Genomic DNA, 14,416 nt, shown 5'->3' with positions numbered 1-14,416 from the left:
ATGGCTTAGCAGTTAAGGTGCTTGCCCGTGAAGCCTAAGGACCCTGGTTCGATTTTCCAGGTTCCACGTATGCCAGATGCACAAGGAGGCACACGCATCTGAAGTTCACTTGCAGTGGCTAGCGGCCCTGGTACACCCATTCCTTCCCTCCCTCCCTCCCTCCCTCCCTCCCTCCCTTTCTCCCTCTCCCTCTCCCTCTCCCTCTCCCTCTCCCTCTCCCTCTCCCTCTCCCTCTCCCTCTCCCTCTCCCTCTCCCTCTCCCTCTCCCTCTCCCTCTCCCTCTCTCTCTCTCTCTCTCTCTCTCTCTCTCTCTCTCTCTCTCTCTCTTTGGTCTGTGATAAAACAGATGAAAGAAAAACCAAGAGGGATTTCTCATAGAAAGGAAGGCTCAGGATCAAGCTTTGAAGTATTTCTAGGTAGAAAGGTGAGTCTGTGTATCTTGTGAAGACCTGATGGACAGAGCTGGAACCAGCAGGGGTGAAAACATTGGAGAACCATGTCAGACCCATAGGTACAAGGGTGTCCAATAATCATGGCTTGCACATTAAGAACAGTCAGCCTCAAAAGGCTGTGAGATGCCTTTCACCTCCCTCTGTCAGAAGTGCTGGAGAATGAGAAGGTAAGAGCCATCCCTTCAGGTCCTGAGGTTGTAAAACTTTATGGAAACTTTCCCTACCTCAACTGCAAAGTCAATGAAGTCAACAAGCATTTTAAAGAACCTACCAATCACTTTTTCTTCTCCAGAGATGTTAATATCTCAAAACTCAGCTGGCCAGAAGATGATATCAACAAGACTATTTTATATTCACTCCCCCCCCCCCAAGAAGACCGAGTCACCAGTCCACTAAAGCCTAAGAGACCTTGGGAGGGAGAGAGCTTTTACTCTATACTAACTCATACCTGCAACTCAAGAAACCCCTCCAAGCCCAAATCCTGTCCCACTCAGTGCAGATGGAGCCCACCCTCTCCCATTCGGCACCAGCACATTTACGCAGTTCCTTGAGGCAGGGATAATCTTCTAGAGAAAAGACCTGAGAGGACTTCAGAATTGGAACAATATAGTAGAAGCCACATTTCCTCAACACTGGAAGAAGAACTGGGGTCCCGAGAGTCATTCTTTGGTTGTGACACTTCTCCTCATGTGCCACCAGGAAATCTGTGTGTGTGTGTGTGTGTGTGTGTGTGTGTGTGTGTGTGTGTGTATGACATATGAAATGACACATGGAATTTCCTGGCCCAAATCAGGGATTTTCTCAGGCATTGCTTCAACCTAGGTTGTGCTTCTCTTACTCTTCTGGTGAGCCAAGACCTAACATAAACACAGGTCTCCAGAGACTCCAGCACTGGGAAGGAAGGCCCAGGCTTACCCTCTGCCAGTGCACTTCCCCAGAGCTGAGGGTCTGCTCTTGCCTGCTCCCCCATCATTCAAACTCAGCTCTTCTCCATCAAGGCCTGGGGCCTTTCAACATCCTGTGGGTGCACAGCAGGTACCCAACAAAGGGTTCTTATGAAAACAGAATAGAGAAGTCAGTCTGGGGAGCCTGGCTTTCTGGAGAGATGTAGGGATGGTCCAAATTGCCTTTCTGTTGGTACTTCTGAGGGAGAAGAGAAAATTGTGGGCAGCCAAGGAGAGGAGTGCGCCAAGCAGATCATTATGTGTTCTTGGAAGCACGTTTAATGGACTGGCTCTGAGCAGAGCTGGGAACGGGCTCTGAGGCCCTCAGTGCCGGACGTGGCTGGGGCTGGAATCCATGTCCAGTTCTACCAAGTAGTGACGCCTTATGGAAACTTTTGAAAGACCATCTGAGACTCAGAAGGACAAATATCACATGTCTTCTCTCATATGCAGGATCTAATTTACATATATCCATTAACATACACGGAGATGATGAGAAAGAGAGGAGAATACAGAAAAGAAAGAAAATATTTAAAAAGAGAAAATATATGCTTTTTCTCATATAAAATCTATATTTTTATATTTTATTTATTTATTTATATTTGAGAGAGAGAGAGGGAAGACAGAGAGAGAGAATGGGCATGCCAGGGCCTCTAACCACTGCAAATGAACACCAGACACATGGGCCGCATGTGCCACCATGTGCATCTGGCTTACGTGGGTCCTGGGGAACTGACCTGGGTCCTTTGGCTTTGCAAGCAAGCGCCTTAACTGCTAAGCCATCTCTGAAACCTTTATGTGGAATCTAGCTGTGTGTGTGTGTGCACGCACGTGTGTGTGTGTGTGTGTGTGTGTGTGTATGTGTGTGTGTGTGTGTGTGTATGACATATGAAACCATAAAGACGACTATCAGGGCAGGAAAGGAAACCAGCAAGAGGTGTGAAGGAGGGAGGAAGGAGAGTATTGGGGGTGCAAATATGAGCGAGGTGCCATAACATGTATGTATGAAAAAGCCATAATGAAATCCATTATTTTACATGCTAGCTATAAAATTTTAAGAAAAAAAAGAAAAAGAAACAAATCAAGGAAGAAAGAAAAGCCCTGTTTCACAGCAGCTTGCTTGCACTTCTCCTTGCTCAGGCCGTCTTTCCTTTCAGTTGTGAGCACAAGAAGAAGAGAATTAAAATCACACACTGCCTCCCACGTGCCAGGAGCTAAGTCAGAGATGTGACTGTCCCAGGAACTTCACGTTGCCCTTTGAGGAGGGCACCATGGAGGCCCACATAGTGCAAGCGGCCCCGGCTCTCTCCAAACATAGTGAACTTCTCTTTACAAGGCCTTTTTTTTTTCTGCACCTCTCATCACTGCCCTCAAGCCAAAATTCCCCCTGTTTTAACAGGATAAACATTCCCATGGCCCAGGAACGCTGTGTTCCCTAGAGGAGACGCAAACACGTTGTTCCTGCTAAGTCCATGTGGGCTTATGAAACAGTGCTAGCCAGGCTGAGGGTCTGGATGAGAGCCTAGGGGGCCCATCACCGGCTCTACAGGCCCCGGCTGGGACCCAACGGGGCAGTGAGAGTGAGGAGAGCTCGGGGTGGGAAGCTGGGTCTGATCTCGACTTGGCAGCAGGCTTCCAGTTCTTTGGGTCCCTCCTTTCTGTAGACACCACAAATAAGGTCAGCTCCTTCTGACAAGTGCAGAGAGAAACGTCCAAGCGAGAAGTTGTTCCCACGTTGCTTTCTTGAGCCTTGATTTCTCTATAAACTTGAACCCTGTGCACTTCCCCAGAGCTGAGGGTCTGCATGCATGCAGAGACTTGAGGGCAGAGCACAAAGTGCCTCTTGGAGAATACTTTAGAGACCTTCCCTTACATGATCCACACCTGGTCCAAACGACACGTTTGATTGGCAACAATTTCTTCTTTCTTAGCGGTACATGAATTAACACATAGCTTACAGTTGACAGAACTTTAGAGTCCATAGCATGGGGGTGGGATGTGTGTACGTAATATGTGTGGTTTGCTGGGGGGGGGGGGTATACCCGTGTATATGCTGAAACTGCATCCCAGGTGTCCACCTGTAGGGGCCAGAGGGGAACAGTGGGCATTCCCCCCATCACTCACCCCCCTCTTGCCCCCCGGGTGACTCTCTCAGGTTTCTGCTCCCCAGAGGACTGGGGTTACAGATATGGGTGGCCACGCCTGACTGTTTACATAGGTGCTGGGGGATTCAAACTCAGGCAATGTCAGACTCCCTCAGGCCCTCATGCTTGCTCAAGAAATGTATCTATCTGGTCCAAGTGGAGTGGGGGGCATTATTTTTTTTTCAACAGGACTTTTCTTTCCCCTTTGTACTCGATATTTGATTTGTTTATTAACGTTGTCATTGAGAACTATCATACATGGACATACTGTCATTCGCTTGTATTCGTGCCCCATTAGCTTTTTCTCTCTTCCCCCCCCCCAGCCCCCACCCAGACCACTCTCCACTTTCCAAGTTGTCCTTCCTCTGTTTTGATGTCCTTTTGTCCTCAACTGGACTCTTAATGGATTTTACAACTACTGAATTTAACACGAGCTCTTTCCAGAACACTTTCGTTCGCTTCGGTGCATGGCACTTCCCAGATCGCGGGTCTAGGTCTCTCTCTCTGCCTCCCTTGCTGCCCTTTCCTGTGGAAATTTTCACGCAGAGGCCAGGGTTGCTGTATCATGCCCTGGCCACCAGAGGGAGGGAGCACATTGGAGAGGGACGGGCTCTGGGCTCCTTGTGACCGGCCTGCCCCTTCCTTTTAAACCTTCCCACTACGCCCCTCCAGAGCACTGTACCCCACCCTCTCTGAGGCCCCCACTTTCAGGATCAGAATGGGGGAACGGACCCCGTTCCAGGGCGATGACCGCATCAGTGTGGGCTGATTTTGAATGTTTGTAGGTCAACATAAAAAAAAAAAAAATCTGCTAAAGCTTTAGTTTCTTGGCAGTGAGAACAGACACTGTCACAGCAGGGACTCTGAAAATGTGAATGAAAAATGAGTATGGAGGTGGCCCACCTTCTACTTATGCCCTTGGAGACCCGTTGGACCCAGAATAATTTATAAGCTTTTCCCAGGAAGTGTTCTAGTAGCCACCTGTAACTTCACCTACAGTCCCTCTCCCTTCTTTCGTCCCGTCTCTCACTCCCATCTTTCTCTCCTCTTTGCACTCAGTATTTACTGAGCGTCTACTGCCTGCCAGGAACTGTGCCAGGAGCTAGAGATACAGTAATACACAGAACAGACTCTTGAGTTCTAAGATACCAAACATACCAGTACATAAATGTAAGGAAAAATCCTGCAGCCCAGGAGTGTGTGACAGAGAGTTGGGGGAGGGGATGGGTCTGGAAAACTTGTCTAGCAAGTGCTAACTGGGCTGAAGCCCACCAGGCAGAGTGAGGAAGAGTTCTACCAAGCCATGGCCTTGCACTTGTAGCTGTGCCTAGGTGTAAGGTGGCATCTAATTAACACTAACCAACAGGAGGCCTGTGTAGAGCCCAGAACCTTGGGGCCAGAGAAGTGTGGGATACGATGATGCAAGTTGGAATCAAATCAGTAACGCAGAGCCTTGCTTGTGTGTTAGAGATGTGGAGGTAGGCTGGAGAGATGGCTTAGAGCCTGCAAAGCCAAAGGACCCAAGTTCAATTCCCCAGGACCCATGTAAGCCAGATGTACAAGGTGGTGCATGCATCTGGAGTTTGTTTGCAGAGGCTGAGGACCCTGGTGTGCCCATTCTCTCCCTTTCCCTCTCTCTTTCTCTCTGCTTCTCCCCCTCCCCTAAAAAAAAAATAAATAATATTTTTTAAAGATACGGGGCTGGAGAGATGGTTTAGCTCTTAAAGCATTTGCTTGCAAAGACTAAGGACTCAGGTTTGATCCTCCAGGACCCACGTAAGCCAGATGCTCAAGGTGGTTCATGCATCTGACGTGCATTTGCAGTGGCTGGAAGACCTAGTGTGCCCATTCTCTCCCCCTCTCTCTCTCAAATAAATTAATTAATTAAATTTTTTAAAAAGATGTGGAGGTTGGGCCAGGCGTGGTGGCACACGCCTTTAATCCCAGCACTCGGGAGGCAGAGGTAGGATAGGAGGGTTGCTATGAGTTCGAGGCCACCCTGAGACTAAAGAGTGATTTCCAGGTCAGCCTGAGCTAGAGTGAGACTCTCCCTTGAAAAGGAAAAAAAAAAAGAAAGAAAGAAAGTAAGAAAGAAAAAGACATGGAGGTTGGAAAAATTAGATTTTGTTTTTATTTTTGCTGGTGGAGAATTATTTCTTTGTTTGAGACAAGGTTTTGCTATATAGTTCTGGCTTGCCTCGTACTCATTACATAGCCCAGACTGCCCTCAAATCTGTGGTTCTGCTTCCTGCCTTGGCCTTGTAAATTACAGGTATTTATCAGCATGTGCTGCTTTGTTGAAGGGGTTTTGGGTACTGAGCCAACTTGAGTCAATGTGCATGCTCATATCACATCTCTGTCGTGTACAACGTGGCTGGGAGACTCAATCTAGGCAAAAGTAAATGAGTCCAAATGGGAACTAATAAGCAAGTGGCAAGAGAGGATGGCCGCTAGCCGGTGACCATGACCATGAAAAGTCTGACTCCTGAGTTTTCTGAGGGGTGGTTTGGGCATTGTTTTTTCTAGAGGCACCTTGGAGGGAGGATGGGATTGGGAAAGCGTGGCACAGTTAAAGCATTCTGTATATCCTGGGGTTTTACCATACATGATGAGGGAGGGAAAGAGGAGTAAGGAAGCTGAAAAAACTAAAATGACAGGCTATGAAATATGTCCAACAAAGAGGGAAGGATGGGCTGGAGATATGGCTTAGTGGTTAAGCACTTGCCTATGAAGCCTAAGGACCCCAGTTTGAGGCTCAATTCCCCAGGACCCACATTAGCCACATGTACCAGGGGGCCCATGCATCTGGAGTTCATTTGCAGTGGCACATATTCTCTCACTCTGTCTGCCTCTTTCTCTCTCTGTCTGTAGCTCTCAAATAAGTAAATAAAAATAAACAAAGAGGGAAGGGAAAATGGGTGGCTGGCTCAGAGGGAGGTCAAAGGGCTGGGTTGTGGGGTCACTGGGGCAGGTGAATGGGAATGGGAGGAAGGCTCCAGAGGGGAATCTGCCTTTTGAGATTTCATAGCATATGCGAAAGTATACCAAACCCATGCTGTGATGGCAGCAACAGGAGGCTGGAAAGAGGCAGTGAAAAGAGTCAATAGAGATGAGGCAGACAGGTATCTAGGAAGGCAGAGACTGGGAAAATGAGTTTTCTGCCTGGACATTGAAGTTGCTTAGAATGACTACTTTGTGAATGCACACTTGTAGTAGGATCATCTACACCTTCCCTGAGATGGAAAGCTGGTGAGTCAGTGACAGCAGCGAACAGGCAGAGAGGAGGAGATGGCCAAATGGTGTGTGAGGGACTGTGAAGATGGTTACTGCAGACAGCAAGAGAGCAACAGAGGAGAGCATGGGGTGTCCTCACTGGGAGCAGGTGAGGAAATAGCCCAGGGGAATGGTACTGACGTTAGGACTGACAGAGGTCTTCATCCCCTCTGGAAGAGATGTCTGCAGTACTTGAGTAGTGAGTGTGAAAAATTATAGCACTCAATTCCAGGCAGGAACTGCAAGGCAGTGGGGCAAACTCTTAAATCGTAGTGAAAGCTAACTGTACAGGTTCAAAACCACCTCTCAAAAACACAGTAGAGTGGGATGGAAAGATTGCTTAGTGGTTAAGGGATTTGCCAGTGATGCCTAAGGATCCAGGTTCAATCCCCCAGTGTCCACGTAAGCCAAATCTACTTAGTGGCACATACATCTGGAGTTCATTTGCAGTAGCTAGCTCTCTCTCTCTCTGTCGCTCTCTGTGTGTCTCTCTCCCTCTCTCTCACACACACCCTCTCTCTCTCTCTTTCTCTCTCAAATAAATAAACAAATAAATCTTAATACACAGTAGAGTAAATAAAGAGATTACTGAGCTGGAGGAGGCCAGCACTGAATGGGAAGGAGAGAAGCAAAACACTCCAGAGAGCAGCTCAATGAAATGAGAAACTGAGGATCCCCCAAACCCAGCCATGGCACAAGCCTAGTGGTGAGGGAAAACCAGATCCCCAGGAGAGGGAGGACTTCCTCCCAGCTTAGATGCCAACAGCATCCAGTAGAACATGGCAGGGCTTTGTAGCCCGCCTGAGGAGGGACAAGGGGAAAGGAGTAAGAACAGTCACACAGGAGAGAGAAGGGGGATGAGAGGTCAAGAGAAGTAACGTAGGTTCCACAAGCCAGGGAACTCGGGAAATGGCTCAGTAGTTAAAGGCCTATGCACGCATAGTTTTCCTAACAAGTTAGAGAATGAGTTTCTAGCTTCCAATCAGTACTGGATCCTATGTGTGTGAACCAAGGGGGAAACACATGTGCCACTGAGACAGTCTACACAGCAACATGAAAAGGGGAGGAAATCAGAAAATATAAGAGAGACTTCTAACTAGGGGGGTCAGTTAAGTCTTAACAACAACAAAAAAGGAGAGGGCTGGAGAGACGGCTTAGCGGTTAAACGCTTGCCTGTGAAGCCTAAGGACCCCGGTTCGAGGCTCGGTTCCCCAGGTCCCACATTAGCCAGATGCACAGGGGGGCGCACGCGTCTGGAGTTCGTTTGCAGAGGCTGGAAGCCCTGGCGCGCCCATTCTCTCTCTCTCCCTCTATCTGTCTTTCTCTCTGTGTCTGTCGCTCTCAAATAAAAAAATTTAAAAAAAAAAAAAAAGGAGAGTTTTCTTCTGGCAGGATGAAGAGTTTATTGGAAAAAGAGCATGTGAGTGGAGCAATGCTCCCAGGCCCCTCCTACAGCTGCACCAGCTGCATGTCCATTGAGTCCCACCAGGGATGAGAAATGTAGCTCAGTTGGTAGAGCACTAATCAAGAAGCCCTGGGTTCAATCTCACATAAGCTGGGGCATGGTAGCAAATGCCTGTGATCCTGGAACCCAGTGAAGGCAGTAGGATCATAAGTTCACAGGAATCCTCATCTGCAAACCAACTTCCAGGCCAGCCCCAGCTCCAGGAGACCCTGCCTCCAAAAAGAAAAATCCGACATATGTCACTACTTATCCCTGCAGATCAGACGTCACTCATCCTAAGGTGTCTGCTAACCTTATCTGAGTCCTTTTGTGCCCCTTCCTCACTCACCTGCTCTTTTCTCTCTCATCAGTTGTATGACAGATGAATGACCACCCCCTGAAGGACATGTCTGACAGCCACAGCAGCCCTCTCCTGGCAGAACCTCTTTCCAGCAGATATAAACTGTATGAGTCGGAGCTAAGCAGTCCCACCTGGCCCTCAGGCTCCCAGGACACACACCCAGCTCTTCCCCTGCTGGAAATGCCTGAAGAAAAGGTGAGCTGTGTCCCCTCCAGGTTATTTCTCATGTGGGGACCTAGGGTTCTGGTGGCAGGAGTTAAAAATTGTCTTCCCAATGGACTTGGAAGAGCCTATCCCAAAATCGATCAATGGCCACACCTATAGTTGGTCCCATTGGGCCTTATGGAAGTCCTGTGTGAGACATCATTTCAGCTAGTATAAAACAGACTCACCAGACTTCCAGTCAGACTCAGTAATCTCTGGCCTTACACTTGATCTCCTGCGTGACTGTCTGGCTTCCAGAGGATGTCCTGGGTGAAATGCCTATCATTATCACACACACACACACACACCCCCACCGGACATGGGAACTCAGAGGTGGACTGGCTAGCTACTCAGTGGGGCAGGTCTGCCAAGGGTTCAATGAGAGATAATTAATGTAATACATTGGACAGACTTTTGGTCACTATAACAGTTGCCCTAGAGGAAAAGTTTAAAGGAAGCAAGACTTCTTTGGGCTTTGGCTCTCCATAGTTGGCTCTCCGCTGTTGTGAGCATCAGGTGAAGCTGGCCTGTCGTGGTAGAAGAGCAAAGTAAAGAAACGGTGTTGACCCCACAGCAGCCAGAAAGCAGAGACAGAGGGACCAGGGACACAGCCCTCTGTCAGTGGCCTGTGTCCATCTCCTAGCTTTCATCACCTCCCATCATGCCATCAAATTATGAATATGGCCAGAGTCTGCATGGTCCAATCACGCCCCAGAAGCCCCATCAGCTGTCAATCAAGCCGTTAACACATGAGCCTTCAGGGGGCCTCTCAGATTCAAACCCAAACACACTCCGTGAAACGTATTCTTTTAAAGTGCACACTGCAGTGGATGTAAATATACTTAAAGAGTTGTGCAAACATCACCCCAATCTAATTCTCGAATGTTTGCATTACCTCAAAAGGAAACCTTATATCCATTGGCAGTCACTCCCAAACTCCAACCACCACCACCACCACCACCACCCCCCCCCCCGGGCCCCTGGCAGCCATCAATCTACTTTCTGCTCTTAAGGATTTGCATACTCAAGACATTTCATATAAATGGAACCATACAATATGTGACTTTTTGGACTGTCATTGAACATAATTGTGTCATTCAACATAATGTTTTCAGGATTGTCAATGTTAGAGGATGAATCAGTACTTCATTCCCTTTAATGGGCAGATAATTTTTCATTGTGTAAGCATGACATAGTTTATCCAGTCATCATTTCATAGATATCGAGATTGTTTCTACCTTTCGGCTTTTATAAATAGTGCTGCTATGAACATCCACGTATAGGTTTCTGTGTGAACAGATGTTCTTACTTACCTTAAGTATAAACCTAAGCGGAGAATTGCTGGATCATATGATAACTCTGTTTAACATTTTAAGGAACTGATAAACATTTTCCTCCAAAGCAGCTGTAGACTCCCACCAATAATATATGAGGTTGCAATTTTTCCACATTTTCATCAAAACTTTTGATGCATTTCATTTCACATAGCCTAGGTATATTTGTAAAGGAGCACCTTGCTCTAATTTTGATGAGCACTTCACTCTTTCTGAGCTGCATGTGATCGCCCGCAAGGATGGGTGTGCGTGGGAGACTTCCGGACAGTTTTAGGCCATGGGCCTTTGTCTCATGATCCTGTATCTCTTTTTTTTTTTAATATTTACTTATTTATGGGGAGAGGGAGAATGGACATGCCAGGGCCTCCTGCCACTGCAAAGGAACTCCAGACACATATGCCTCTTTGTTCATCTAGCTTTATGTGGGTCCTAGGCAATCGAACCCAGGATGTCAGGTTGTTCAAGCAAATGTCTTTAACTACCGAGCCATCTCCCCAGCTCATAACTCTACATCTCTATCAAAAAAAAAAAAAAATCTGACAACATCCTCTATCCAAGTGTTCTGATCTCAAAAAGGCATATTATTTGAAGCCAGTTGTGGTGGCACATGCCTGTGAATCCCTGCACTCGGATGACAGAGGCAGGAGGCACGACAGTTTGGAGACCTGCCTAAGCTCCGTAATTGGTTCAGAACCAGGCTTGATAGTGACACCCTGTCTCAAAGAACAAATAAAAGGTACCTTATCTGATATCGCCTCATGGCTTTTCCTACAAGGACCTCCGTTCATCTGATGAAGACAGCCACATTGTAAAAATTGAAAAACCCAGTGAGAGGAGTAAAAGGAGAGAAAGCGAGGCTTCCCGCAGGGGTCCTACGGGCCGGGGAGGCTTCAGCCTCTTCCAAGCAGTGGGCTACCTCACCGGAGACATGAAGGAGTGCAGAAGCTGGCTGAAAGGTAAGCAACTGCTCAGGGAAGAAGCGTGGGGGGCTGGGGGTGCAGGTGATAAGCTAACTCCTCAGACCCCCATGGGAGGGCCTCTCACAGTTAAAGGAAGCTCCAGATCTGTGTTGACTCCAAGTGGGCATAATATATCCCCATTAGCCTGCCACTCTGTTTCAGTCTTAAATGCATTCCACTAATTTCAGTCCTTTGCAAATTGTTATTTCTGTGTGGCTATGCAGGGCAACCAGATTAGCAACATAAAAGCCAAACAAGCAGAATGGTGATTCTTTCCCTTGTCCCGTAGCCATTTATTAGACACATCTTATATGCCAAGAAACCATCAGCATCACCCTCCCCAAGGCTCCCACATTCTTTCTTTGTAACTCCTTCCCGAGCATAATGCCTCAGCAAATGCCATGCTTTCCCCATCAGTCCCTACTCACCCCCGCCCCCCCCCAGCATAGGTTGTCCTGGAAACCAAACCAGAGAAGGAGGCAGGATGCATGTCCCTCCTTCTACACCTGGCTTCCTCTGGGCCCCAATTCAATAATGATTTTCACAGCTGGGCTAAAACAATTTCTTTTCTAACTTCCTTTCTCCAGACTACTCACTTTGCTGCTCAGATACCAGCCCTTAACTAAGTCATACAGCACTACACACACACACACACACACACACACACACACACACACACACACACAGACACAAGCTTTCTTGCCTTCCCACCTCTTCCCCTGGACCAATGAATTTCATATGAAATGCTCCTGGGGCTCCTTGCCAACCAAGCCAATGGTTGGAACTGCATTAAATTGGTCTCAGTATGGTGCTTCAATTTGTATGGCAAAAACTACCACCTACTGAAGACAAATTGCTGGGCCATTCAGAGCCTTGGGCTGAGTGCCAAACACCCACCCCAACTCCTTCACTTCTCCATCCCAGGACAGACTGAGTAAAGAGAAATGTTCTAACTGGTGCATCCCTGTATACCTCGGTTGTCATGCCAACCAGTGATCCAGTGGACAGCACAACTGCACCCTGCTGATGGATGGCTTTGTCTGTCTCTTACAGATAAGCCCCTGGCCCTCCAGTTCCTAGACTGGGTCCTGAGGGGGGCAGCTCAGGTGATGTTCGTCAACAATCCTCTCAGCGGGCTCATCATCTTCATAGGGCTTCTCATCCAGAATCCCTGGTGGACAATTGCTGGGGCACTAGGGACAGTGGTCTCAACCTTAACTGCCCTCGCCTTAAGCCAAGACAGGTGAGTCCCTCTCTAAAGGATCTTGCAAGGTGTGTGTGGCAGACAGGCTTGGGTGTTTGGTTCAGTGGTCAGCCAGACTTATCCTAGCAACCACCCAGTCTCCTAAGTGTCAGCTTTGAATAGGTCACTGTTCAAAAAATCAGGTCTCTTAAGCCAGGCGTGGTGGCGCACGCCTTTAATCCCAGCACCCGAGAGGCAGAGGTAGGAGGATCGCAGTGAGTTCGAGGCCACCCTGAGACTCCATAGTGAATTCCAGATCAGCCTGGGCTAGAGTGAGACCCTATCTCAAAAAACCAAGCCACAAAAAAAAAAAAAAAAAAAAAAAAAACAGGTCTCTACAGAATTCAACTGCTCTGGCTTAAAGCAAGAGACAAGATCATGTTCAGTTTAGCTATGGAGCCTTCTGGAAACACTCCCTCTGACAAAAGTACAAAGGAGGGGCTGGAAAGATGGTTCAATGGTGAAAAGTGCTTTCTTGCAACCTGGTAGCCCAGGTTCAATTCACCAGTATTCATGTAAAGCCGGATGCACAAAGTGGCACATGTGTCTGAAGTTTGTTTGCAGTGGCAGAAGGTCCTGGCTAGCAACCCCCTCTCTTCCTCTTCCCAAATAAACAAATAGATTTTAAAAACTACAAAGGAAGGCTTAAATTACTCTTTTTCATGGAGCTTATGATCTAGTTTTAGGAGGCAAGTTTAGGAAGTAATACGAGATAGTATATAATGGAGAGTTCTAAGAAAACAGCATCTCTGATTGGACTTCAGTGCCTCCTCCCCCACTTCTGAACCGAAGAGACACAAAGCACGGAAGCCTGCGCTGGGATGAGCTCTGTGCTCCTTCCCTTCCTCGCTGCTCTCTTTGCTTCACACACACACACACACACACACACACTCACGGTATAGATTTTATTCTATACCTAGCAGCCTGAGATGCCCCTTTACCCATAATAAGATCAAATACATAATTCTAGATCAGCAAGAATAATCAAGTGTGTGAACAGGGGAGGGTGACAACCCAGAAAGGTTTTCCTGAGATGTGATTGCCCGAGCATCACCGAATGAGCTTTATCGCTTTTTTTCTTCAGATTACAGAAATCTTTTTCTTCTATTTTTGTCCCCCCTTTTTTTTCCTTTGCCAGTACTTCCTCTTTTGCTTTTATGACACATAACCCTTTCTTGTTCCATCCTCCTCCATCCATTTTGACTTCTTCCTCTCCTCCCATGCTTCCCTTTCTACTTTCATCTGTGCACACGCATGAGAATCTAACTTCTGCCCATGGCAGGAGATGTTATATTTGTTTTGCTGAGTCAGACTCAGTAGGATTACTAGTTCCATCCATTTTCCTGCAAATGTCACAATTTTATTCTTTATAGCTGAACAAAATTTAACTGTGCGTAGGTTGCCCGTTTTCGTCATCCATTCATCTGATGATGGACATTTGGGCTGGTTCCACATCTAGGCTACTGTGAATAGTCTAGCAATAAACATGGGTACCTCTGTGACATGCTGACTGAGTCTATAAACCCAGGAGTAATACAGCTGGATCACACAGTAGTTCTAGTTTAAGGGTTTTTGGTGGTTGTTGATGTTGATGATGATTTGTTAAAAATATTTTCTTTATTTAGTTGAGACAATGAGAGAGAGGCAGATAGAGAGAGAGAGAGAGAGAGAGAGAATGGATGCACCAGGGCCTCCAATCACTGCAAATGACCGCCAGACACATGCTCCGCCTTATGCATCTGGCTTCATGTGGTTACTGGGAAATTGAACTCAGGTCCTTAGGCTTGGTACACAAGCACCTTAACTGCTGAACCATCTCTCCAGTCCTATTTTAAGTTTTTTGAAGACCCTGAATATTGATTTTCATAGTGGTGATACCGGATTACATTCTCACTAGCAGTATATAAATGTTCCTCTTTCCCCACAACCTTGCCAACATTTTTATTATTATTCTGGTCCCGAGGACCAAACCCAGGGCTTTCCACTTGATAGGCAAGTGCTCTTCCACTAAATCCTCAACTCTCCCAATTTTTTTTTTGTTTTGTTTTTATTTACCAA

At 47.2% G+C, this 14,416-nt stretch overlaps 1 protein-coding gene across 3 annotated transcripts in view; it reads left to right on the top strand.

Moving 5' to 3' along the window:
• Slc14a2 (solute carrier family 14 member 2) overlaps nt 1-14,416 on the top strand; it is a 467,996-nt gene that overhangs the window by 398,032 nt on the left and 55,548 nt on the right. For all 3 annotated transcript variants that reach the window (XM_045144540.1, XM_004656819.2, XM_045144538.1), the window contains 3 exons: nt 8,629-8,813; nt 10,932-11,112; nt 12,169-12,358. In XM_045144540.1, coding sequence (XP_045000475.1) covers nt 8,640-8,813; nt 10,932-11,112; nt 12,169-12,358 — 545 coding nt within the window. In that variant the 5' untranslated portion in view covers nt 8,629-8,639. The remainder of the gene's footprint in view (nt 1-8,628; nt 8,814-10,931; nt 11,113-12,168; nt 12,359-14,416) is intronic.

The sequence above is a fragment of the Jaculus jaculus genome, chromosome 2 (assembly GCF_020740685.1).
Source record: "Jaculus jaculus isolate mJacJac1 chromosome 2, mJacJac1.mat.Y.cur, whole genome shotgun sequence".
NCBI lineage: Eukaryota > Metazoa > Chordata > Mammalia > Rodentia > Dipodidae > Jaculus > Jaculus jaculus.
This window is presented reverse-complemented; position numbering and strand designations above follow the sequence as displayed.